At 52.6% G+C, this 26,256-nt stretch overlaps 1 protein-coding gene across 1 annotated transcript in view; it reads right to left on the bottom strand.

Annotated features, from left to right (window-relative positions):
- LOC132823549 (soluble guanylate cyclase 88E-like) overlaps positions 1 to 26,256 on the bottom strand; it is a 187,781-nt gene that overhangs the window by 48,381 nt on the left and 113,144 nt on the right. The window contains exons 10-11 of the mRNA XM_060837493.1: positions 24,968 to 25,097; positions 23,950 to 24,096 (exon numbers count right to left, since the gene is read on the bottom strand). Coding sequence (XP_060693476.1) covers positions 23,950 to 24,096; positions 24,968 to 25,097 — 277 coding nt within the window. The remainder of the gene's footprint in view (positions 1 to 23,949; positions 24,097 to 24,967; positions 25,098 to 26,256) is intronic.

Here is a 26,256-nt window from a genome sequence, read left to right as displayed (position 1 = left end):
ATTCCCAGGTAGTATCAAGGTACAGGGCATCTGGGCAAGCTTAGTATTCCCGGGCAGTATCAGGGTACAGGGTATCTGGGCAGGCTCAGTATTCCTGGGCAATATCAGTGTGCAGGGTATCCGGGGAGCACAGAATTGCAGGGCAGTATCAGTGTCCAGGATATCTGGGCAGGCACAGTATTCCCAGGCAGCAGCAGGGTACAGGGTATCTGGACAGGCTCAGCATTCCCAGGTAGTATCAAGGTACAGGGTATCTGGGGAGCTCAGCATTCCCAGGTAGTATCAGGGTACAGGGTGTCTGGGCAGGCTTAGTATTCCCCAGCAGTATCAGAGCACAGTGAATCTGGGCAGGCTTAGTATTCCCAGGCAGTATCAGGATACAGGGTATCTGGGAAGGTGCAGTATTCCCAGACAGTATCAGGTTTTGGGGTATGTGGACAGCTCAGTATTCCCGGGCAGTATTGGGGACAGATTATCTGGGCAACTCAGTATTCCCGTGCAATATTGGGGACAGATTATCTGGCCACGGTCAGTATTCCAAGGCTGTATCAGGGTACAGGGTATCTGAGCAAGCTTAATATTCCTGGGCAGTATCAGGGCACAGGGTATCGGGGCAGGATCAGCATTCTCGGTTCATATCAGGGTACAGGGTATCTGGGGAGCTCAGCATTCCCAGTCAGTATCAGTGTACAGGGAATCTGGACAGGCTCAGCACTCCTGGATAGGATCAGGGTACAGAGTATCTGGGCATGATCAGTATTCTCGGGCAGCATTAGAGTACAGTGTATCTGGGCAGCTCAGCATTCCCAGGCAGTATCAGGATACAGGGTATCTGGGCAGGCTCAGTATTCCCGGGCAGTATCAGGGTACAGGGTATCTGGGCAGGCTCAGTATTCCCGGGCAGTAGCAGGGTACAGGGTATCTGGACAGGCTCAGCATTCCCAGGTAGTATCAACGTACAGGGTATCTGGGCAGGCTCTGTATTCCCGGGCAGTATCAAGGTACAGGGTATCTGGGCAGGCTCAGTATTTCCGGGCAGTATCAGGGTACAGATTATCTGGGCATGTTCAGTATTCCCGGGCAGTATCAGGGTACAGGGTATCTGGTCAGGCACAGTATTCCCGGGCAGAATCAGGGTACAGGGTATCTGGGCATGTTCAGTTTTCCCAGGCAGTATCAGGGTACAGGATATCTGGGCATGTTCAGTATTCCCAGGCAGTACCAGGGTACAGGGTATCTGGGCATGTTCAGTATTCTCAGGCAGTATCAGGGTATAGACCATCTGGGCATGTTCATATTCCCAGGCAGTACCAGGGTACAGGGTATCTGGGCATGTTCACTATTCCCAGGCAGTATCAGGGTACAGACCATCTGGGCATGTTCAATATTCCCAGGCAGTATCAAGGTACAGAGTATCTGGGCATGCTCAGCATTCCAGGGCAGTATCAGGGTACAGGGTATCTGGGCATGATCAGTATTCCCAGGCAGTATCAGGGTACAGAGTATCTGGGCATTCTCAGCATTCCCAGGCAGTACCAGGGTACAGGGTATCTGGGCATGTTCAGTATTCCCAGGCAGTATCAGGGTACATACTATCTGAGCAGGTTCAGTATTCTCAGGCAGTATCAGGGTACAGGGTACCTGGGCATGCTCATATTCCCCAGGCAGTATCGGGGACAGATTATCTGGCCAGGCTCAGTCTTGCAAGGCTGAATCAGGGTACAGATTATCTGGGGAGCTCAGCATTCCCAGGTAGTATCAAGGTACAGGGTATCTGGGCAGGCTCAGTATTCCCGGGCAGTATCAGGGTACAGGGTATCAGGGCAGGCTCAGTATTCCCGGGCAGTAGCAGGGTACAGGGTATCTGGACAGGCTCAGCATTCCCAGGTAGTACCAAGGTACAGGGTATCTGGGCAGGCTCAGTATTCCCGGGCAGTATCAGGATACAGGGTATCTGGGCCGGCTCAGTATTCCCGGGCAGTATCAGGATACAGGGTATCTGGGCAGGCTCAGTATTCCCGGGCAGTATCAGGGTACAGGGTATCTGGGCAGGCTCAGTATTCCCGGGCAGTAGCAGGGTACAGGGTATCTGGACAGGCTCAGCATTCCCAGGTAGTACCAAGGTACAGGGTATCTGGGCAGGCTCAGTATTCCCGGGCAGTATCAGGGTACAGGGTATCTGGGCAGGCTCAGTATTCCCGGGCAGTATTAGGGTACAGGGTATCTGGGCAGGCAGTGTATTTCCGGGCAGTATCAGGGTACAGATTATCTGGGCATGTTCAGTATTCCCGGGCAGTATCAGGGTACAGGTTATCTGGTCAGGCACAGTATTCCCTGGCAGAATCAGGGTACAGGGTATCTGCGCATGTTCAGTTTTCCCAGGCAGTATCAGGGTACAGGATATCTGGGCATGTTCAGTATTCCCAGGCAGTACCAGGGTACAGGGTATCTGGGCATGTTCAGTATTCCCAGGCAGTATCAGGGTACAGACCATCTGGGCATGTTGAGTATTCCCAGGCAGTACCAGGGTACAGGGTATCTGGGCATGTTCAGTATTCCCAGGCAGTATCAGGGTACAGACCATCTAGGCATGTTCAATATTCCCAGGCAGTATCAAGGTACAGAGTATCTGGGCATGCTCAGCATTCCAGGGCAGTATCAGGGTACAGGGTATCTGGGCATGATCAGTATTCTCAGGCAGTATCAGGGTACAGAATTTCTGGGCATGCTCAGCATTCCCAGGCAGTACCAGGGTACAGGGTATCTGGGCGTGTTCAGTATTCCCAGGCAGTATCAGGGTACATACTATCTGAGCAGGTTCAGTATTCCCAGGCAGTATCAGGGTACAGGGTACCTGGGCATGCTCATATTCCCCAGGCAGTATCGGGGACAGATTATCTGGCTAGGCTCAGTCTTGCAAGGCTGAATCAGGGTACAGATTATCTGGGGAGCTCAGCATTCCCAGGTAGTTTCAAGGTACAGTGCATCTGGGCAAGCTTAGTATTCCCGGGCAGTATCAGGGTACAGGGTATCTGGGCAGGCTCAGTATTCCTGGGCAATATCAGTGTGCAGGGTATCTGGGGAGCACAGAATTGCAGGGCAATATCAGTGTCCAGGATATCTGGGCAGGCACAGTATTCCCAGGCAGCAGCAGGGTACAGGGTATCTGGACAGGCTCAGCATTCCCAGGTAGTATCAAGGTACAGGGTATCTGGGGAGCTCAGCATTCCCAGGTAGTATCAGGGTACAGGGTGTCTGGGCAGGCTTAGTATTCCCCGGCAGTATCAGAGCACAGTGAATCTGGGCAGGCTTAGTATTCCCAGGCAGTATCAGGATACAGTGTACCTAGACAGGCTCAGTATTCCCGGGCAGTATCAGGGTACAGGGTATCTGGGCAGGCTCAGTATTCCTGAGGAATATCAGTGTGCAGGGTATCTGGGGAGCATAGAATTCCAGGGCAGTATCAGTTACAGGATATCTGGGCAGGCACAGTATTCCCAGGCAGTAGCAGGGTACAGGGTATCTGGGCAAGTTCAGTATTCCCAGGCAATATCAGGGTACAGGGTACCTGGGCAGTTGCAGTATTCCTGGACCGTATCAGGGTACAGGGTATCTGGGCAGGTGCAGTATTCCCCGGCAGTATCAGAGCACAGTGAATCTGGGCAGGCTCAGTATTCCCAGGCAGTATCAGGATACAGGGTATCTGGGAAGGTGCAGTATTCCCAGACAGTATCAGGTTTTGGGGTATGTGGACAGCTCAGTATTCCCGGGCAGTATGGGGGACAGATTATCTGGGCAACTCAGTATTCCCGTGCAATATTGGGGACAGATTATCTGGCCACGGTCAGTATTCCAAGGCTGTATCAGGGTACAGGGTATCTGAGCAAGCTTAATATTCCTGGGCAGTATCAGGGCACAGGGTATCGGGGCAGGATCAGCATTCTCGGTTCATATCAGGGTACAGGGTATCTGGGGAGCTCAGCATTGCCAGTCAGTATCAGTGTACAGGGAATCTGGACAGGCTCAGCACTCCTGGATAGGATCAGGGTACAGAGTATCTGGGCATGATCAGTATTCTCGGGCAGCATTAGAGTACAGTGTATCTGGGCAGCTCAGCATTCCCAGGCAGTATCAGGATACAGGGTATCTGGGCAGGTTCAGTATTCCCAGGTAGTATCAAGGTACAGGGTATCTGGGCAGGCTCAGTATTCCCGGGCAGTATCAGGGTACAGGGTATCTGGGCAGGCTCAGTATTCCCGGGCAGTAGCAGGGTACAGGGTATCTGGACAGGCTCAGCATTCCCAGGTAGTATCAACGTACAGGGTATCTGGGCAGGCTCTGTATTCCCGGGCAGTATCAGGGTACAGGGTATCTGGGCAGGCTCAGTATTCCCGGGCAGCATTAGGGTACAGGGTATCTGGGCAGGCTCAGTATTTCCGGGCAGTATCAGGGTACAGATTATCTGGGCATGTTCAGTATTCCCGGGCAGTATCAGGGTACAGGGTATCTGGTCAGGCACAGTATTCCCGGGCAGAATCAGGGTACAGGGTATCTGGGCATGTTCAGTTTTCCCAGGCAGTATCAGGGCACAGGATATCTGGGCATGTTCAGTATTCCCAGGCAGTACCAGGGTACAGGGTATCTGGGCATGTTCAGTATTCCCAGGCAGTATCAGGGTACAGGGTATCTGGGCATGCTCAGCATTCCAGGGCAGTATCAGGGTACAGGGTATCTGGGCATGATCAGTATTCCCAGGCAGTATCAGGGTACAGAGTATCTGGGCATTCTCAGCATTCCCAGGCAGTACCAGGGTACAGGGTATCTGGGCATGTTCAGTATTCCCAGGCAGTATCAGGGTATATACTATCTGAGCAGGTTCAGTATTCTCAGGCAGTATCAGGGTACAGGGTACCTGGGCATGCTCATATTCCCCAGGCAGTATCGGGGACAGATTATCTGGCCAGGCTCAGTCTTGCAAGGCTGAATCAGGGTACAGATTATCTGGGGAGCTCAGCATTCCTAGGTAGTATCAAGGTACAGGGTATCTGGGCAGGCTCAGTATTCCCGGGCAGTATCAGGGTACAGGGTATCTGGGCAGGCTCAGTATTCCCGGGCAGTAGCAGGGTACAGAGTATCTGGACAGGCTCAGCATTCCCAGGTGGTACCAAGGTACAGGGTATCTGGGCAGGCTCAGTATTCCCGGGCAGTATCAGGGTACAGGGTATCTGGGCAGGCTCAGTATTCCCAGGCAGTATCAGGATACAGGGTATCTGGGCAGGCTCAGTATTCCCGGGCAGTATCAGGATACAGGGTATCTGGGCAGGCTCAGTATTCCCGGGCAGTATCAGGGTACAGGGTATCTGGGCAGGCTCAGTATTCCCGGGCAGTAGCAGGGTACAGGGTATCTGGACAGGCTCAGCATTCCCAGGTAGTACCAAGGTACAGGGTATCTGGGCAGGCTCAGTATTCCCGGGCCGTATCAGGGTACAGGGTATCTGGGCAGGCTCAGTATTCCCGGGCAGTATTAGGGTACAGGGTATCTGGGCAGGCAGTGTATTTCCGGGCAGTATCAGGGTACAGATTATCTGGGCATGTTCAGTATTCCCGGGCAGTATCAGGGTACAGGTTATCTGGTCAGGCACAGTATTCCCTGGCAGAATCAGGGTACAGGGTATCTGGGCGTGTTCAGTTTTCCCAGGCAGTATCAGGGTACAGGATATCTGGGCATGTTCAGTATTCCCAGGCAGTACCAGGGTTCAGGGTATCTGGGCATGTTCAATATTCCCAGGCAGTATCAAGGTACAGAGTATCTGGGCATGCTCAGCATTCCAGGGCAGTATCAGGGTACAGGGTATCTGGGCAGGCTCAGTATTCCCAGGCAGTATCAGGATACAGGGTATCTGGGCAGGCTCAGTATTCCCGGGCAGTATCAGGATACAGGGTATCTGGGCAGGCTCAGTATTCCCGGGCAGTATCAGGGTACAGGGTATCTGGGCAGGCTCAGTATTCCCGGGCAGTAGCAGGGTACAGGGTATCTGGACAGGCTCAGCATTCCCAGGTAGTACCAAGGTACAGGGTATCTGGGCAGGCTCAGTATTCCCGGGCAGTATCAGGGTACAGGGTATCTGGGCAGGCTCAGTATTCCCGGGCAGTATTAGGGTACAGGGTATCTGGGCAGGCAGTGTATTTCCGGGCAGTATCAGGGTACAGATTATCTGGGCATGTTCAGTATTCCCGGGCAGTATCAGGGTACAGGTTATCTGGTCAGGCACAGTATTTCCTGGCAGAATCAGGGTACAGGGTATCTGGGCATGTTCAGTTTTCCCAGGCAGTATCAGGGTACAGGATATCTGGGCATGTTCAGTATTCCCAGGCAGTACCAGGGTACACGGTATCTGGGCATGTTCAGTTTTCCCAGGCAGTATCAGGGTACAGACCATCTGGGCATGTTCAGTATTCCCAGGCAGTACCAGGGTACAGGGTATCTGGGCATGTTCAGTATTCCCAGGCAGTATCAGGGTACAGACCATCTAGGCATGTTCAATATTCCCAGGCAGTATCAAGGTACAGAGTATCTGGGCATGCTCAGCATTCCAGGGCAGTATCAGGGTACAGGGTATCTGGGCATGATCAGTATTCCCAGGCAGTATCAGGGTACAGAATTTCTGGGCATGCTCAGCATTCCCAGGCAGTACCAGGGTACAGGGTATCTGGGCATGTTCAGTATTCCCAGGCAGTATCAGGGTACATGGTACCTGGGCATGCTCATATTCCCCAGGCAGTATCAGGGACAGCTTAGCTGGCTAGGCTCAGTCTTGCAAGGCTGAATCAGGGTACAGATTATCTGGGGAGCTCAGCATTCCCAGGTAGTATCAAGGTACAGGGCATCTGGGCAAGCTTAGTATTCCCGGGCAGTATCAGGGTACAGGGTATCTGGGCAGGCTCAGTATTCCTGGGCAATATCAGTGTGCAGGGTATCTGGGGAGCACAGAATTGCAGGGCAGTATCAGTGTCCAGGATATCTGGGCAGGCACAGTATTCCCAGGCAGCAGCAGGGTACAGGGTATCTGGACAGGCTCAGCATTCCCAGGTAGTATCAAGGTACAGGGTATCTGGGGAGCTCAGCATTCCCAGGTAGTATCAGGGTACAGGGTGTCTGGACAGGCTCAGTATTCCTAGGCAGTATCCGATTACAGGGCATCTGGGCAGGTTCAGTATTCCCAGGCAATATCAGGGTACAGGGTATTTGGGGTGGTGCAGTATTCCCAGACAGTATCAGGTTTTGGGGTATCTGGACAGCTCAGTATTCCCGGGCAGTATTGGGGACAGATTATCTGGCCACGGTCAGTATTCCAAGGCTGTATCAGGTTACAGGGTATCTGAGCAAGCCTAATATTCCTGGGCAGTATCAGGGCACAGGGTATCTGGGCAGGCTCAGCATTCCCTGTTCGTATCAGGGTAAAGGGTAACTGGGGAGCTCAGCTTTCCCAGTCAGTATCAGAATACAGGGAATCTGGACAGGCTCAGCACTCCTGGGTAGGTTCAGGGTACAGAGTATCTGGGCATGATCAGTATTCCCGGGCAGCATAAGATTACAGTGTATCTGGGCAGCTCAGCATTCCCAGTGCAGTATCTGCGTACAGGGTATCTGGGCAGGCTCAGTATTCCCGGGCAATATCAGGGTACAGGGTATCTGGGCAGGCTCAGTATACCTGGGCAGTATCAGGGTACAGGGAATCTGGGCAGGTTCAGTATTCCCAGGTAGTTTCAGGGTACAGGGTATCTGGGCAGGCTCAGTATTCCCGGGCAGTATCAGGGTGCATGGTATCTGGGCAGGTGCAGTAGTCCCGGGCACTATCAGGGTACAGGTTATCTTGGCAGGCTCAGTATTCCCGGGCAGTATCAGAGCATAGGGAATCTGGGCAGGATCAGTATTCCCAGGCAGTATCAGGATACAGGGTATCTGGGCAGGTGCAGTATTCCCAGACAGTATCAGGTTTCAGGATATCTGGGCAACTCAGTATTCCCGGGCAATATTGGGGACAGATTATCTGGCCACGGTCAGTATTCCAAGGCTGTATCAGGGTTCAGGGTATCTGAGCAAGCTTAATATTCCTGGGCAGTATCAGGGCACAGGTATCGGGGCAGGATCAGCATTCCCGGTTCATATCAGGGTACAGGGTATCTGGGGAGCTCAGCATTCCCAGTCAGTATCAGGTACAGGGAATCTGGACAGGCTCAGCACTCCTGGGTAGGATCAGGGTACAGAGTATCTGGGCATGATCAGTATTCCCGGGCAGCATTAGAGTACAGTGTATCTGGGCAGCTCAGCATTCCCAGGCAGTATCAGGCTACAGGGTATCTGGGCAGGTTCAGTATTCCCAGGCCGTATCAGGGTGCAGGGTATCTGGGCAGGCTGAGTATTCCCTGGCAGTATCAGGGTACAGGGTATCTGGGCAGGCTCAGTATTCCCGGGCAGTATTAGGGTACAGGGTATCTGGGCAGGCAGTGTATTTCCGGGCAGTATCAGGGTACAGATTATCTGGGCATGTTCAGTATTCCCGGGCAGAATCAGGGTACAGGGTATCTGGGCATGTTCAGTTTTCCCAGGCAGTATCAGGGTACAGGATATCTGGGCATGTTCAGTATTCCCAGGCAGTACCAGGGTACAGGGTATCTGGGCATGTTCAGTATTCCCAGGCAGTATCAGTGTCCAGGATATCTGGGCAGGCACAGTATTCCCAGGCAGCAGCAGGGTACAGGGTATCTGGACAGGCTCAGCATTCCCAGGTAGTATCAAGGTACAGGGTATCTGGGGAGCTCAGCATTCCCAGGTAGTATCAGGGTACAGGGTGTCTGGACAGGCTCAGTATTCCTAGGCAGTATCCGATTACAGGGCATCTGGGCAGGTTCAGTATTCCCAGGCAATATCAGGGTACAGGGTATTTGGGGTGGTGCAGTATTCCCAGACAGTATCAGGTTTTGGGGTATCTGGACAGCTCAGTATTCCCGGGCAGTATTGGGGACAGATTATCTGGCCACGGTCAGTATTCCAAGGCTGTATCAGGTTACAGGGTATCTGAGCAAGCCTAATATTCCTGGGCAGTATCAGGGCACAGGGTATCTGGGCAGGCTCAGCATTCCCTGTTCGTATCAGGGTAAAGGGTAACTGGGGAGCTCAGCTTTCCCAGTCAGTATCAGAATACAGGGAATCTGGACAGGCTCAGCACTCCTGGGTAGGTTCAGGGTACAGAGTATCTGGGCATGATCAGTATTCCCGGGCAGCATAAGATTACAGTGTATCTGGGCAGCTCAGCATTCCCAGTGCAGTATCTGCGTACAGGGTATCTGGGCAGGCTCAGTATTCCCGGGCAATATCAGGGTACAGGATTTCTGGGCAGGTGCAGTATTCCTGAGCAGTATCAGGGTACAGGTTATCTGGGCAGGCTCAGTATTCCCGGGCAGTATCAGGGTGCATGGTATCTGGGCAGGTGCAGTAGTCCCGGGCACTATCAGGGTACAGGTTATCTTGGCAGGCTCAGTATTCCCGGGCAGTATCAGAGCATAGGGAATCTGGGCAGGATCAGTATTCCCGGGCAGTATCAGGATACAGGGTATCTGGGCAGGTGCAGTATTCCCAGACAGTATCAGGTTTCAGGATATCTGGGCAACTCAGTATTCCCGGGCAATATTGGGGACAGATTATCTGGCCACGGTCAGTATTCCAAGGCTGTATCAGGGTACAGGGTATCTGAGCAAGCTTAATATTCCTGGGCAGTATCAGGGCACAGGTATCGGGGCAGGATCAGCATTCCCGGTTCATATCAGGGTACAGGGTATCTGGGGAGCTCAGCATTCCCAGTCAGTATCAGGGTACAGGGAATCTGGACAGGCTCAGCACTCCTGGGTAGGATCAGGGTACAGAGTATCTGGGCATGATCAGTATTCCCGGGCAGCATTAGAGTACAGTGTATCTGGGCAGCTCAGCATTCCCAGGCAGTATCAGGCTACAGGGTATCTGGGCAGGTTCAGTATTCCCAGGCCGTATCAGGGTACAGGGTATCTGGGCAGGCTGAGTATTCCCGGGCAGTATCAGGGTACAGGGTATCTGGGCAGGCTCAGTATTCCCAGTCAGTATCAGGGTACAGGGTATCTGGGCGTGTTCAGTATTCCCAGGCAGTATCAGGGTACAGACCATCTGGGCATGTTCAGTATTCCCAGGCAGTACCAGGGTACAGAGTATCTGGGCATGCTCAGCATTCCCAGGCAGTACCAGGGTACAGGGTATCTGGGCATGTTCAGTATTCCCAGGCAGTATCAGGGTACAGGGTATCTGACCAGGCTCAGTATTGCAAGGCTGAATCAGGGTAAAGATTATCTGGGGAGCTCAGCATTCCCAGGTAGTATCAAGGTACAGGGTATCTGAGCAAGCTTAGTATTCCCGGGCAGTATCAGGGTACAGGGTATCTGGGCAGGCTCAGTATTCCCGGGCAGTATCAGGGTACATGGTATCTGGGCAGGTGCAGTAGTCCCGGGCACTATCAGGGTACAGGTTATCTTGGCAGGCTCAGTATTCCCGGGCAGTATCAGAGCACAGGGAATCTGGGCAGGATCAGTATTCCCAGGCAGTATCAGGTTTCAGGATATCTGGGCAGCTCAGTATTCCCGGGCAGTATTGGGGACAGATTATCTGGCCACGGTCAGTATTCCAAGGCTGTATCAGGGTACAGGGTATCTGAGCAAGCTTAATATTCCTGGGCAGTATCAGGGCACAGGGTATCTGGGCAGGATCAGCATTCCCGGTTCGTATCAGGGTACAGGGTATCTGGGGAGCTCAGCATTCCCAGTCAGTATCAGGGTACAGGGAATCTGGACAGGCTCAGCACTCCTGGGTAGGATCAGGGTACAGAGTATCTGGGCATGATCAGTATTCCCGGGCAGCATTAGAGTACAGTGTATCTGAGCAGCTCAGCATTCCCTGGGCAGTATCATCGTACAGGGTATCTGGGCAGGCTCAGTATTCCCAGGCAGTATCAGGGTACAGGGTATCTGGGCAGGCTCTGTATTCCCGGGCAGTATCAGGGTACAGGGAATCTGGGCAGGTTCAGTATGCCCAGGCAGTATTAGGGTACAGGGTATCTGGGCAGGCTCAGTATTTCTGGGCAGTATCAGGGTACAGATTATCTGGGCATGTTCAGTATTCCCGGGCAGTATCAGGGTACAGGGTATCTGGTCAGGCACAGTATTCCCTGGCAGTATCAGGGTACAGGGTATCTGGGCAAGCTTAGTATTCCCGGGCAGTATCAGGGTACAGGGTATCTGGGCAGGCTCAGTATTCCAGGGCAATATCAGGGTACAGGATATCTGGGCATGCTCAGCATTCCCAGGCAGTACCAGGGTACAGGGTATCTGGGCATGGTCAGTATTCCCAGGCAGTACCAGGGTACAGGGTATCTGGGCATGTTCACTATTCCCAGGCAGTATCAGGGTACAGACCATCTGGGCATGTTCAATATTCCCAGGCAGTATCAAGGTATAGAGTATCTGGGCATGCTCAGCATTCCAGGGCAGTATCAGGGTTTAGGGTATCTGGGCATGATCAGTATTCCCAGGCAGTATCTGGGTACAGAGTATCTGGGCATGCTCAGCATTCCCAGGCAGTACCAGGGTGCAGGGTATCTGGGCATGTTCAGTATTCCCAGGCAGTATCAGGGTACATACTATCTGATGAAGGGCTTATGCCCGAAACGTCGAATTTCCTGTTCCTTGGATGCTGCCTAACCTGCTGTGCTTTAACCAGCAACACATTTTCAGCTACATACTATCTGAGCAGGTTCAGTATTCCCAGGCAGTATCAGGGTACAGGTTATCTGGGCATGTTCACTATTCCCAGGCAGTATCAGGGTATGGAGTATCTGGGCATGCTCACATTCCCGGGCAGTATCAGGGTACGGAGTATCTGGGCATGCTCATATTCCCCAGGCCGTATCGGGGACAGATTATCTGGCCAGGCTCAGTATTGCAAGGCTGAATCAGGGTACAGATTATCTGGGGAGCTCAGCATTCCCAGGTAGTATCAAGGTACAGGGTATCTGGGCAAGCTTAGTATTCCCGGGCAGTATCAGGGTACAGGGTAACTGGGCAGGCTCAGTATTCCCCGGCAATATCAGAGTGCAGGGTTTCTGGGGAGCACAGAATTGCAGGGCAGTATCAGTGTACAGGATATCTGGGCCGGTCACAGTATTCCCAGGCAGCAGCAGGGTACAGGGTATCTGGACAGGCTCAGCATTCCCAGGTAGTATCAAGGTACAGGGTATCTGGAGAGCTCAGCATTCCCAGGTAGTATCAGGGTACAGGGTGTCTGGGCAGGTTTAGTATTCCCCGGCAGTATCAGCGCTCAATCTATCTGGGCACCTTAGTATTTCCAGGCAGTATCAGGATACAGTGTACCTGGACAGGCTCAGTATTCCCGGGCAATATCAGGGTACAGGGTATCTGGGCAGGCTCAGTATTCCCGGATAATATCAGTGTGCAGGGTATCTGGGGAGCATAGAATTCCAGGGCAGTATCAGTTACAGGATATCTGGGCAGGCACAGTATTCCCAGGTAGTATCAAGGTACAGGGTATCTGGAGAGCTCAGCATTCCCAGGTAGCATCAGGGTACAGGGTGTCTGGACAGGCTCAGTACTCCCAGGCAGTATCCGATTACAGGGCATCTGGGCAGGCTCAGTATTCCCCAGCAGTATCAGCGCTCAGGCTATCTGGGAAGCTCAGAATTCCCAGGCAGTATCAGGATGCAGCGTATCTGGACAGGCTCAGTATTCCCAGGCAGTATCAGGGTACATAGTATCTGGGCCTGCTCAGCATTCCCTGGCAGTATCAGGGTACAGGGTATCTGGGCATGTTCAGTTTTCCCAGGCAGTATCAGGGTACAGGATATCTGGGCATGCTCAGCATTCCCAGGCAGTACCAGGGTACAGGGTATCTGGGCATGTTCAGTATTCCCAGGCAGTACCAGGGTACAGGGTATCTGGGCATGTTCAGTATTCCCAGGCAGTATCAGGGTACATACTATCTGAGCAGGTTCAGTATTCCCAGGCAGTATCAGGGTACAGGGTATCTGGGCATGTTCACTATTCCCAGGCAGTATCAGGGTACGGAGTATCTGGGTATGCTCAGCATTCCACGGCAGTATCAGGGTTCAGGGTATCTGGGCAGGCTCATATTTCCCAGGCAGAATCGGGGACAGATTATCTGACCAGGCTCAATATTGCAAGGCTGAATCAGGGTAAGATTATCTGGGGAGCTCAGCATTCCCAGGTAGTATCAAGGTACAGGGTAATTGGACAGGCTCAGCATACCCAGGCAGTACCAGGGCACATGCTATCTGGACGGGCTCAGTATTCCCAGGTAGTATGAGGGTACAGGGTATCTAGTCAGGTGCAGTATTCCAGGGCAGTATTGGGGACAGATTATCTGGAAGGCTCAGTATTGCAAGGCTGAATCAGGGTACAGATTATCTGGGGAGCTCAGCGTTCCCAGGTAGTATCGGGGTACAGGGTTTCTGGACAGCTCAGCATTCCCTGGTAGTATCAGGGTATCTGGGCATGATCAGTATTCCCGGGTAGTGTCAGGGCACAGGGTATCTGGGCAGCTCAGTATTTCCGGGCTGTATCAGGGTACAGGGTATCTGGGCATGATCAGTATTCCCAGGCAGTATGATATCCGGGCAGGTGCAGTATTCCCGGACGTTATCAGGGCACAGGGTATCAGAACAGGCTCAGTATTCCTGGGCATTATCAGGGTACAAGGTATCTGGACAGGCTCAGTATTCCCAGACATAATCAGGGTACAGGTTATCTGGGCAGCTCAGTCATTCCGGGCAGTATCGGGGACAGATTATTTGGCCAGGCTCAGTATTCCAAGCCTGTATCAGGGTACAGGGTATCTGGGCATGCTCATAATTCCCGGGCAATATTAGGGTACAGCGTATCTGGGAAGCACAGAATTCCAGGGCAGTATCAGGGTACAGAGTATCTGGGCATGCTCAGTATTCCCAGGCAGTATCAGGGCACAGGGTGTCTGGGCAGCTCTGTATCCCCAGGTAGATGCAGTAAATAATGTGTGTGGAGGTGCAGGTGAATTTGTGGTGGATATGGAAGGATCCCTTGGGGCCTTGCAGGGAAGTAAGAGGGGAGGTGTGGGCGCTAGTTTTACATTTCATGCAGTTGCAGGGGAAGGTGCCTGGAGCATTATCAGGGTACAGGGTATCTGGGCAGGCTCAGCAGTCCCGGGTAGTTTCAGAGTATCAGGGTATCTGGGCATGTTCAGTATTCCTGGGCAGTATTAGGGCACAGGGTATCTGGGGCAGGCTCAGTGTTCCTGGGCAGTATCAGGGTACAGTGTATCTGGGCAGGCTCAGTGTTCCCAGGCATTATCAGGGTACAGGGCATCTGGTCAGGTTCAGTCTTCCCAGGCAGTAGCCGGGCACAGAGTATCTGGGCAGGCTCAGTACTCCCAGGCAGTATCACACCACCAGTTATCTAGGCAGGCTCAGTATTCCCAGGCAGTATCAGGTACAGGGTATCTGGGCAGGCTCAATACTCCCAGGCATTATCAGGGTACAGGGTATCTGGGCAGGCTCAGTATTCCCAGGCAGTATCAGGGTCAGACTATCTGGCCAGGCTTAGTATTCCAAGGCTGTATCAGGGTACAGGGTATACCTAGTATTCCCAAGCAGTATCAGGGTGCAGAGTATCTAGGGATGCTCAGTATTCCCAGGAGGTATCAGAGTATAGAGTATCTGCGCAGACTCAGTATTCCCAGGTAGTATCAGGGTACAGGGTATCTGGGGAGCTCAACAAACTTCACAAACCTGACTGCGCCGGCTGACCCATTCTCTCAGCCTGCTCCTGCCCCACTGAACTCATCTCTGCATACCTCGACATGGTCCTGTCCCCCTTGATCCAAGAACTCCCCACCTACGTTCAGGACACCACCCACGCCCTCCACCTCCTCCATGATTTTCTCTTCCCCGGTCCCCAACACCTTATCTTCACTATGGACATCCAGTCCCTGTACACCTCCATCCCCCATCACAAAGGACTCAAAGCTCTCCACTTCTTCCTTTCCCGCCGCACCAACCAGTACCCTTCCACTGACACCCTCCTTCGACTGACTGAACTGGTCCTCACCCTGAACAACTTCTCTTTCCAATCCTCCCACTTCCTCCAAACCAAAGGAGTAGCCATGGGCACCCGCATGGGCCCCAGCTATGCCTGCCTCTCGGTAGGATATGTGGAACAGTCCATCTTCCGCAACTACACTGGCACCACCCCCCACCTTTTCCTCCACTAAATCGATGACTGTATCAGCGCTGCCTTGTGCTCCCACGAGGAGGTTGAACAGTTCATCCACTTTACCAACACCTTCCACCCGACCTCAAATTTACCTGGACCGTCTCAGACTCCTCCCTCCCCTTCCGAGACCTTTCCATTTCTATCTCGGGCGACCGAATCAACACAGACATTCACTATAAACTGACTGACTCCCATAGCTACCTAGAGTACACCTTCTCCCACCCTGCCCCCTGTAAAAACGTCATCCCATATTCCCAATTCCTTCATCTCCGCTGCATCTGCTCCCAGGGGGACCAGCTCCAATACTGTACAACCCAGATGGCCTCCTTCTTCAAAGACCGCAATTTCCCCCCAGACGTGATCGACGATGCCCTCCACCGCATCTCCTCCACTTCCCGCTCCTCTGCCCTTGAGCTCTGCCCCTCCAATTGCCACCAGGACAGAACCCCACTGGTCCTCACCTACCACCCCACCAACCTCCATATACATCACATCATCCGTCTTCATTTCCGCCACTTCCAAATGGACCTCACCACCAGGGATATATTTCCCTCCCCTCCCCTATCAGCGTTCCTAAAAGACCACTCCCTCTGTGACTCCCTCGTCAGGTCCACACCCCCCACCAACCCAACCTCCACTCCCGGCACATTCCCCTGCAACCGCAAGAAATGCAAAACTATCGCTCACACCTCCCCCCTCACTTCCCTCCAAGGCCCCAAGGGATCCTTCCATATCCACCACAAATTCACCTGTACCTCCACACACATCATTTGCCGCATCCGCTGCACCCGATGTTGCCTCCTCAATATTGGGGAGACAGGCCGCCTACTTGCGGAACGTTTCAGAGAACACCTCTGGGACACCCGGACCAACAAACCCAACCATCCTGTGGCTCAACACTTCAACTCCCCCTCCCACTCCACCAAGGACATGCAGATCCTTGGACTCCTCCATCGCCAGACCATAGCAACACGATGGCTGGAGGAGGAGCGCCTCATCTTCCGCCTAGGAACCCTCCGCCCACAAGGGATGAACTTAGTTTTTTCCAGTTTCCTCATTTCCCCTCAGCCCACCCTGTCTCAGTCTAATCCCTCGAACTCAGCACCGTCTTCCTAACCTGCCATCTTCTTCCTGACCTCTCCGCCCCCACCCCCACTCCGGCCTATCACCCTCACCTTAACCTCCTTCCACCTATCGCATTTCCAATGCCCCTCCCCCAAGTCCCTCATCCCTACCTTTTATCTTAGCCTGCTGGACAGACTTTCCTCATTCCTGAAGAAGGGCTCATGCCCAAAACGTCGATTCTCCTGCTCCTTGGATGCTGCCTGACCTGCTGTGCTTTTCAATGTCAGCTCTGATCTCCAGCATCTTCAGTCCTCATTTTCTCCTGGCTCAACATTCCCCGCCAGTATCAGGGTACAGGGCATCTGGACAGGCTCAGCATTCCCAGGCAGTATCAGGGTATCTGGGCATAATCAGTATTCCTGGGCAGAATCAAGGTACAAGGTATCTGGGCAGCTCAGCATTCCCAGGCAGTATCACGGTACAATGTATCTTGACAGGCTCAGTATTTCCAGGCAATATCAGGGCACAGGGTATCTGGGCAGGCTCAGTATTCCCAGGCAGTATCAGGGTACAGGGTATCTGGGCAGGCTCAGTATTCCCAGCCAGTACTGGGTACAGAATATCTGGCCAGGCTCAGTAATCCAAGGCAGTATCAGGATACAGGGTATCTGGGCAAGCTTAGTACTCCAGGGCAGTATCAGGGTGCAGAGTATCTGAAAGGACAAAGTGAGGACTGCAGATGCTGGAGAAGGGCTTATGACCGAAATGTCGATTCTCCTGCTCCTTTGATGCTGCGCTTTTCCAGCAATACATTTTTAAGTGCAGAGTCTCTGGGCAGGCTCAGCATTCCCAGGCAGTATCACAGTACAGTGTATCTTGACAGCTCTGTATTCCCGGGCAGTATCAGGGACAGGGTATCTGGCCATGTTCAGTTTTCCCGGGCAGTATCAGGGTACAGAGTATCTGGGCATGTTCAGTATTCCCTGGCAGTATGAGGGTACAGAGTATCTGGGCATGCTCAGCATTCCAGGGCAGTATCAGGGTACAGGGTATCTGGGCATGTTCAGTATTCCCAGGCAATATCAGGGTACAGACTATCTGGGCATGTTCAGTATTCCCAGGCAGTATCAAGGTACAGAGTATCTCGGCATGCTCAGCATTCTAGGGCAGTATCAGGATACAGGGAATCTGGGCACGATCAGTATTCCCAGGCAGTATCAGGGTACAGACTATCTGGGCAGGTTCAGCATTGCCAGGCAGTATCAGGGTACAGAGTATCTGGGCATACTCAGTATTCCCAGGTAGTATCAGGGTACAGGGTATCTGGGCAGGCTCATATTTCCCAGGCAATATCAGGGACAGAGCATCTGGCCAGGCTCAGTATTGCAAGGCTGAATCAGGGTACAGATTATCTGGGGAGCTCAGCATTCCCAGGTAGTATCAAGGTACAGGGTTTCTGGACAGGCTCAGCATTCCCTGGTAGTATCAGCGTATCAGGGTATCTGGGCATGATCAGTATTCCCGGGCAGTATCAGGGCACTGGGTATCTGGGCAGCTCAGTATTTCCGGGCAGTATCAGGGTACTGGGAATCTGGGCAGGTTCAGTATACCCAAGCAGTATCAGGGTACATGGTATCAGGGCAAGTGCAGTATTCCCGGACGGTATCAGGGTACAGGGTATCTGGGCAGGTGTACTATTCCCCGGTAGTATCAGGGTTCAGGTTATCTTCGCAGGCTCAGTACTCCCACGCAATATCAGGGCACAGGGCTTCAGAACAGGCTCAGTATTCCCGAGAAATGCGATTCTCCTGTTCCTTGGATGCTGCCTGACCTGCTGCGCTTTTCCAGCAACACATTTTCAGCCCAGCACTCCCAGGCAGTATCAGGGCACAGGATATCAGGGCAGACACAGTATTCCCGGGCAGTATCAAGGTACAGAGTATCTGGGCATGCTCAGCATTCTAGGGCAGTATCAGGATACAGGGAATCTGGGCATGCTCAGCATTCCCAGGCAGTACCAGGGTACAGGGTATCTGGGCATGTTCAGTATTCCCAGGCAATATCAGGGTACAGACTATCTGGGCATGTTCAGTATTCCCAGGCAGTATCAAGGTACAGAGTATCTGGGCATGCTCAGCATTCTAGGGCAGTATCAGGATACAGGGTATCTGGGCAAGATCAGTATTCCCAGGCAGTATCAGGGTACAGAGTATCTGGGCATGCTCAGCATTCCCAGGCAGTCCTAGGGTACAGGGTATCTGGGCATGTTCAGTCTTCCAGGGCAGTATCAGGGTACAGGATATCTGGGCATGTTCAGTATTCCCAGGCAGTATCAGGATACAGGGTATCTGGGCAGGCTCATGCTTCCCAGTCAATATCAGGGACAGAGCATCTGGCCAGGCTCAGTATTGCAAGGCTGAATCAGGGTACAGATTATCTGGGGAGCTCAGCATTCCCAGGTAGTATCAAGGTGCAAGGTTTCTGGACTGGCTCAGCATTCCCTGGTAGCATCAGGGTATCTGGGCATGATCAGTATTCCCGGGCAGTATCAGGGCACAGGGTATCTGGGCAGGTTCAGTATTCCAAGGCAGTATCAGGGTACAGAGTATCCCGGCTTGCTCAGCATTCCAGGGCAGTATCAGGGTACAGTCTTCGAGTAAAAAATGAGGTCTGCAGATGCTGGAGATCACAGCTGCAAATGTGTTGCTGGTCAAAGCACAGCAGGTTAGGCAGCATCTCAGGAATAGAGAATTCGACGTTTCGAGCATAAGCCCTTCATCAGGAATAAGCTTATTCCTGATGAAGGGCTTATGCTCGAAACGTCGAATTCTCTATTCCTGAGATGCTGCCTAACCTGCTGTGCTTTGACCAGCAACACATTTGCAGCAGTATCAGGGTACAGGGTATCTGGGCATGTTCAGTATTCCCAGGTAGTATCAAGGTACAGGTTATCTGGGCAGGCTCATATTTCCCAGACAATATCAGGGACAGAGCATCTGGCCAGGCTCAGTATTGCAAGGCTGAATCAGGGTACAGAATATCTGGGGAGCTCAGCATTCCCAGGTAGTATCAAGGTTCAGGGTTACTGGACAGGCTCAGCATTCCCTGGTAGCATCAGGGTATCTGGGCATGATCAGTATTCCCGGGCAGTATCACGGTACAGGGTATCTGGGCAGGTTCAGTATTCCCAGGCAGTATCAGGGTACATGGTATCTGGGCAAGTGCAGTATTCCCCGGTAGTATCAGGGTACAGGTTATCTTCGCAGGCTCAGTACTCCCAGGCAGTATCAGGGCACAGGGTATCTGGACAGGCTCAGTATTCCTGGGCAGGATCAGGGCACAAGGTATCTGGGCAGGCTCAGTATTCCCAGACATAATCAGGGTACAGGGTATCTGGGCTGCTCAGTATTTCCGGGCAGTATCGGGGACAGATTATTTGGCCAGGCTCAGTATTCCAAGGCTTTATCAGGGTACAGGGTATCTGGGCAAGCTTAGTATTCCTGGGCAATATCAGAGTGCAGGGTATCTGGGGAGCACAGAATTCCAGGGCAGTATCAGTGTACAGGATATCTGGGCAGGCTCAGTATTCCCAGGCAGTAGCAGGGTACAGGGTATCTGGACAGACTCAGCATTCCCAGATAGTATCAAGGCACAGGGTATCTGGGGAGCTCAGCATTCCCAGGTAGTATCAGGGTACAGGGTGTCTGGACAGGCTCAGTATTCCCAGGCAGTATCCGATTACAGGGCATCTGGGCAGGCTCAGTATTCCCCGGAAGTATCAGCGCTCAGGCTATCTGGGCAGCTCAGTATTCCCAGGCAGTATCAGGATACAGTGTATCTGGACAGGCTCAGTATTCCCGGGCAATATCTGGATACAAGGTATCTGGCCAGGTGCAGTATTCCCGGACAGTATCAGGCTACAGGTTATCTTGGCAGGCTCGGTAATCCCAGGAGAAAGTGAGGACAGCAGATGATACAGATCAGAGCTGAAAATGTGTTGCTGGAAAAGCGCAGCAGGTCAGGCAGCATCCAAGGAACAGGAGAATCGACGTTTCAGGCATAAGCCCTTCTTCAGGAATCGGGTATCTGGGCATCTCAGTATTCCCGGTTCGTATCAGGGTACAGAGTATCTGGGGAGCTCAGCTTTCCCAGTCAGTATCAGAGTACAGGGAATCTGGACAGGCTCAGCACTCCTGGGTAGGTTCAGGGTACAGAGTATCTGGGCATGATCAGTACTCCCGGCAGCATTCGAGTACAGTGTATCTGGGCAGCTCAGCATCCCCAGGGCAGTATCTGCGTACAGGGTATCTGGGCAGGCTCAGTATTCCCAGGCAGTATCAAGGTACAGGGAATCTGGGCAGGTTCAGTATTCCCAGGTAGTATTAGGGTACATGGTATCTGGGCTGGTTCAGTATTCCCGGGCAGTATCAGGATACAGGGTATCTGGGCAGGTCCAGTATTCCTGGGCAGTATCAGGGTACAGGATATCTGGCAGGCTCAGTATTCCCGGGCAGTATCAGGGTACATGGTATCTGGGCAGGTGCAGTAGTCCTGGACATTATCAGGGTACAGGGCATCTGGGCAGGAGCAGTATTTCCCGGCAGTGTCAGGGTACAGGTTATCTTGGCAGGCTCAGTATTCCTGGGCAGTATCAGGGCACAGGGGATCTGGGCAGGATCAGTATTCCCAGGCAGTATCAGGATACAGGGTATCTGGGCAGGTCCAGTATTCCCGGACAGTATCAGGTTTCAGGATATCTGGGCAGCTCAGTATTCCCGGGCAGTATTGGGGACAGATTATCTGGCAACGGTCAGTATTCCAAGGCTGTATCAGGGTACAGGGTATCTGAGCAAGCTTAATGTTCCTGGGCAGTATCAGGGCACAGGGTATCTGGGCAGGATCAGCATTCCCTGTTCGTATCAGGGTACAGGGTATCTGGGGAGCTCAGCATTCCCAGTCAGTATCAGGGTACAGGGAATCTGGACAGGCTCAGCACTCCTGGGTAGGATCAGGGTACAGAGTATCTGGGCATGATCAGTATTCCCGGGCAGCATTAGAGTACAGTGTATCTGGGCAGCTCAGCATTCCCAGGGCAGTATCAGCGTACAGGGTATCTGGGCAGGCTCAGTATTCCAAGGCAGTATCAGTGTACGGGGAATCTGGGCAGGTTCAGTATTCCCGGGCAGTATCAGGGTACAGGGTATCTGGGCAGGCACAGCATTCCCGGGCAATATCAGGGTACAGGGTATCTGGGCAGGTTCAGTATTCCCGGGCAATATCAGGGTACATGGTATCTGGGCAGGTTCAGTATTCCCAGGCAGTATCAGGGTCCAGGGTATTTGGGCTGGTGCAGTATTCCCGGGCAGTATCAGGGTCCAGGTTATCTTGGCAGACTCAGTACTCCCAGGCAGTATCAGGATACAGGGTACCTGGGCAGATGCAGTATTTCTGGACAGTATCAGGATACAGGGTGTCTGGGCATGCTCAGTATTCCCAGGCAGTATCAGGGTGCAGGGTAATTGGACAGGCTCAGCATACCCGGGCAGTACCAGGCCACATGGTATCTGGACGGGCTCAGTATTCCCAGGTAGTATGAGGGTACAGGGTATCTAGTCAGGTGCAGTATTCCAGGGCAGTATTGGGGACAGAATATCTGGCCAGGCTCAGTATTGCAAGGTTGAATCAGGGCACAGATTATCTGGTGAGCTCAGCATTCCCAGGTAGTATCGGGGTACAGGGCATCTGGACAGGCTCAGCATTCCCTGGGAGTATCAGAGTATCAGGGTATCTGGGCATGATCAGTATTCCCAGGCAGTATCAGGGCACAGGGTATCTGGGCAGCTCAGTATTTCCGGGCAGTATCGGGGACTGGGAATCTGGGCAGGTTCAGTATTCCCAGGCAGTATCAGGGTACATGGTATCTGGGCAAGAGCAGTATTCCCGGACGGTATCAGGGTATCTGGGCAGGTGCCGTATTCCCCGGTAGTATCAGGGTACAGGTTATCTTCGCAGGCTCAGTACTCCCAGGCAGTATCAGGGCACAGGTTATCAGAACAGGCTCAGTATTCCCGGGCAGTATCAGGGTACAAGGTATCTGGACAGGCTCAGTATTCCCAGACATAATCAGGGTACAGGTTATCTGGGCAGCTCAGTAGTTCCGGACAGTATCGGGGACAGATTATTTGGCCAGGCTCAGTATTCCAAGGCTGTATCAGGGTACAGGGTATCTGGGCATGCTCAGTATTCCCGGGCAATATTAGGGTACAGGGTATCTGGGCAGCACAGAATTCCAGGGCAGTATCAGGGTACAGAGTATCTGGGCATGCTCAGTATTCCCAGGCAGATGCAGTAAATAATGTGTGTGGAGATGCATGTGAATTTGTGGCAGATGTGGAAGGATCCCTTGGGGCCTTGCAGGGAAGTAAGAGGAGAGGTGTGGGCGCAAGTTTTACATTTCCTGCAGTTGCAGGGGAAGGTGCCTGGAGCATTATCAGGGTACAGGGTATCTGGGCAGGCTCAGCAGTCCCGGGTAGTATCAGAGTATCAGGGTATCTGGGCATGATCAGTATTCCCGGGCAGTATTAGAGCACAGGGTATCTGGGCAGGCTCAGTGTTCCCGGGCAGTATCAGGGTACAGTGTATCTGGGCAGGCTCAGTGTTCCCAGGCATTATCAGGGTACAGGGCATCTGGTCAGGTTCAGTCTTCCCAGGCAGTAGCCGGGCTCAGAGTATCTGTGCAGGCTGAGTACTCCCAGGCAGTATCACGGTTAACTAGGCAGTTTCAGTATTCCCAGGCAGTATCAGGGTACAGGGTATCTGGGCAGACTAAGCATTCCCGGGTAGTATCAAGGTATCAGGGTATCTGGGCATGATCAGTATTCCCAGGAGTATCAGGGCACAGGATATCTGGGCATGCTCAGTATTCCCAGGCAGTATCAGGATACAGGGCATCTGGGCATGCTCAGTATTCCCGGGCAGTATCAAGGTACAGGGTATCTGGGCAGGCTCAGTATTCCTAGGCAGTTTCAAGGTACAGGTTATCTGGGCATGATCAGTATTTCCGTGCAGTATCAGGGCACAGGGTGTCTGGGCAGCTCAGTATCCCCAGGCAGTACCAGGTTACATGGTATCCGGGCTGGCTCAGTATTTCCAGGCAGTAGCAGGGTACAGGGTATCTGGGCAGGCTCAGTATTCCCAGGCAGTATTGGGGACAGAGTATCTGGGAGAAAGTGAGACTGCATATGCTGGAGATCAGAGCTGAAAATGTGTTGCTGGAAAAGTGCAGCAGGTTAGGCAGCATCTGTGGAGCAGGAGAATCGACGTTTCGGGCATGAGCCCTTCTTCAGGGTATCTGGGCAGGCTCAGTAGTCACAGGCAGTATCGAGGCACACAGGCTGCTTTAGATATATGAGTACATCAAGGTATGTGAGTATTTGGGCAGTTTCACTGCTGCCTCGGTAGTATTCGTGGGTCATTTGTTCATGGAATGTGCACCCAGTCACAATCTTGGTCAAATGGGCTGACCTCACAAGTGTTAACAGAAGGCAATCCTTTCCGAAGACTCTTAGCAACAGGTTTCGGAATCATCCGATACAGGAGATCATCTGTCTTCTTCATCTCATAGTCCAGCATCTTCATGCTCTCCTCAAGTTTGCTTGACTTTTTCTGTTCCTGAAACAATGGAATCAACAAAACAGATGCTGTGAACGTGGTGAGGAACCTGAACAACCTGATGCTACACCAGATAACACTGCCACCAACCCTACTACACAATACCACAATAACACAGCCGCCAGCACCCATTTGTACCACATGGCTCCCAGCACCTCACGGCACCCAAAACTTCATGGCCTCTATAACTCACCTGTACCTAACAGCACCCAGCAGCCCCCAGTACCACACAGCACCCTCCAGTACCTCACACTACACCCAGCACCTCCCAGTACCACACAGCATCCGCTAGTACCACGCAACACCCTCCAGTACCACATAGTGCCTTTCAGTGCCACACAGCGCCCTCCAGTACCACACATCCCCCAGTACCACACAGCACCCTCCACTGCCACAAGCACCTCCCAATACTACACAGCAACCCCCAGTACCACACACCTCCCAATGCCACACAGCACCCCCCAGTACCTCACAGTACCCAGTATCCCCCAGTAGCATACAGCACCTCCCAGTACCACACAGCACCGCCCAATACCACACAATACCCTGCAGCACCACACAGCACCCAGTACCCCCCAGTACCACACAGCACCCTCCAGTACCACGCAACCCCAGTACCCCATTGCCTCTTGTACCACAGGGCCCCCAGTCCGATATGGCCTTCAGCACCCATCAATACCACACAGCCCGCAGTACCCTACAGCACCCATCGATTTCCAACAGCACCCACCAATATCCCAGAGCACCCACTGAAATGCAGACATCCACATCATGCCTCCAATGCCCTGAGTGCAAGTCCTGCCCCGAGCTGCCATTAACATTGCTTCTTCCATGCTCCAAGACAAACAAAGACCAGTCCCCAGTCTCTGACCTGGATGAGAGCTCTCTTCAGTTCCTCAGATTGCTGGGTACCAGCAAGAACCAGGTCTCGGCTCGAATCGTGCATACTGAGGTCATTGATGTACAATCCTGTCTTAAACATAGCACCCAGACTCTCCATACTGTAACACAAGGCCAACAGAGTCATCATCACATCAATGGTCAGGTATCAACTGTACTTTCTGCTTTCAACTCAGTACCGACTGTCACATGCTCACTGCCCCGTGACCTATCTTTCACTGTCCCTGACCTCTCACTCACTGCCCTAGGCCTCATGCTCACTGTTCCCTTACTTCCAATTATCCAATGTTGTCTCATTGTTTAAGAAGGTTGGCAGGATAACCCTGGATAGACAAGTTATGCTGCAGCTTTATACAACCACACTTGGAATATTGTGTATAGTTCTGGTCACCACACTACCAAAAGAATGTGGATGCTTTGGAGAGGGTACAGAAAAGGTTTACCAGGATGTTACCCAGTATGGGGGATTTTAGTTAGAAAGAAGGGTTGGATAGACTGGGTTTGTTTTCACTGGAATGCGACCTGATAGAAGTTTATAAGATTCTGAATGGTATGGATAGAGTGGAAAGTATGAGGATTTTTTCCCAGGGTGGAGGGGTCTGTTACTAAGGGACACTGGTTCAGGGGGCGAAGTTTAAAAGAGATGAGTGAGAAAATGTTTTCACACAAAGGGTGGTGAGTGTCCGGGATGCACTGCTAGAGGAGGTGGTGGAAGCAGACGCACAGCAGCATTCAAGAAACACCTGGACAAATACGTGAGTAGGAAGGGATAGAGGGATACAGATCCTATAAGTGAAGACAGTTTAAGTGTGGAAGAGCAAAATGTGTCGGCGCAGGCTCTGAGGGCTGAAGCGCCTGTTCCTGTACTGGTTTGTTCCTGTTTAGTTCTTTGGTCACTGCCCCCGACTTCCAGCTCACTGTCCCATTATCTCACACTCACTTTCCCATGACTTCACACATGTTACCCCCAACACTCACTGCCACCTGACCCTGCTCTCTGTCCCAGACCCCTGCTCTCTGTCCCTGAACCTTGCCCTCTGTTTCTGACCCCTGCTCACTGTCCCTGACCCCTACTCATTGCCCCCTACTCACTGTCCCTGACCCCTGCTCACTGCCCTCTGCTCACTGTCCCTGACTCCGGCTGTCTGTCCCTGACCCCTGATCTCTGTCCTTGTCCCTGCTTCACTGTCCCTGACCCCTGCTTCACTGTCCCTGAACCCTGCACCCTGTCTCTGAACCCTGCTCTCTGTCCCAGACCCC

Source organism: Hemiscyllium ocellatum, chromosome 16, assembly GCF_020745735.1.
Source record: "Hemiscyllium ocellatum isolate sHemOce1 chromosome 16, sHemOce1.pat.X.cur, whole genome shotgun sequence".
NCBI classification, from domain to species: Eukaryota; Metazoa; Chordata; class Chondrichthyes; order Orectolobiformes; family Hemiscylliidae; genus Hemiscyllium; species Hemiscyllium ocellatum.
Note: the sequence above shows the minus strand (reverse complement) of the source record. Positions and strands in the feature narration are given on the sequence as shown.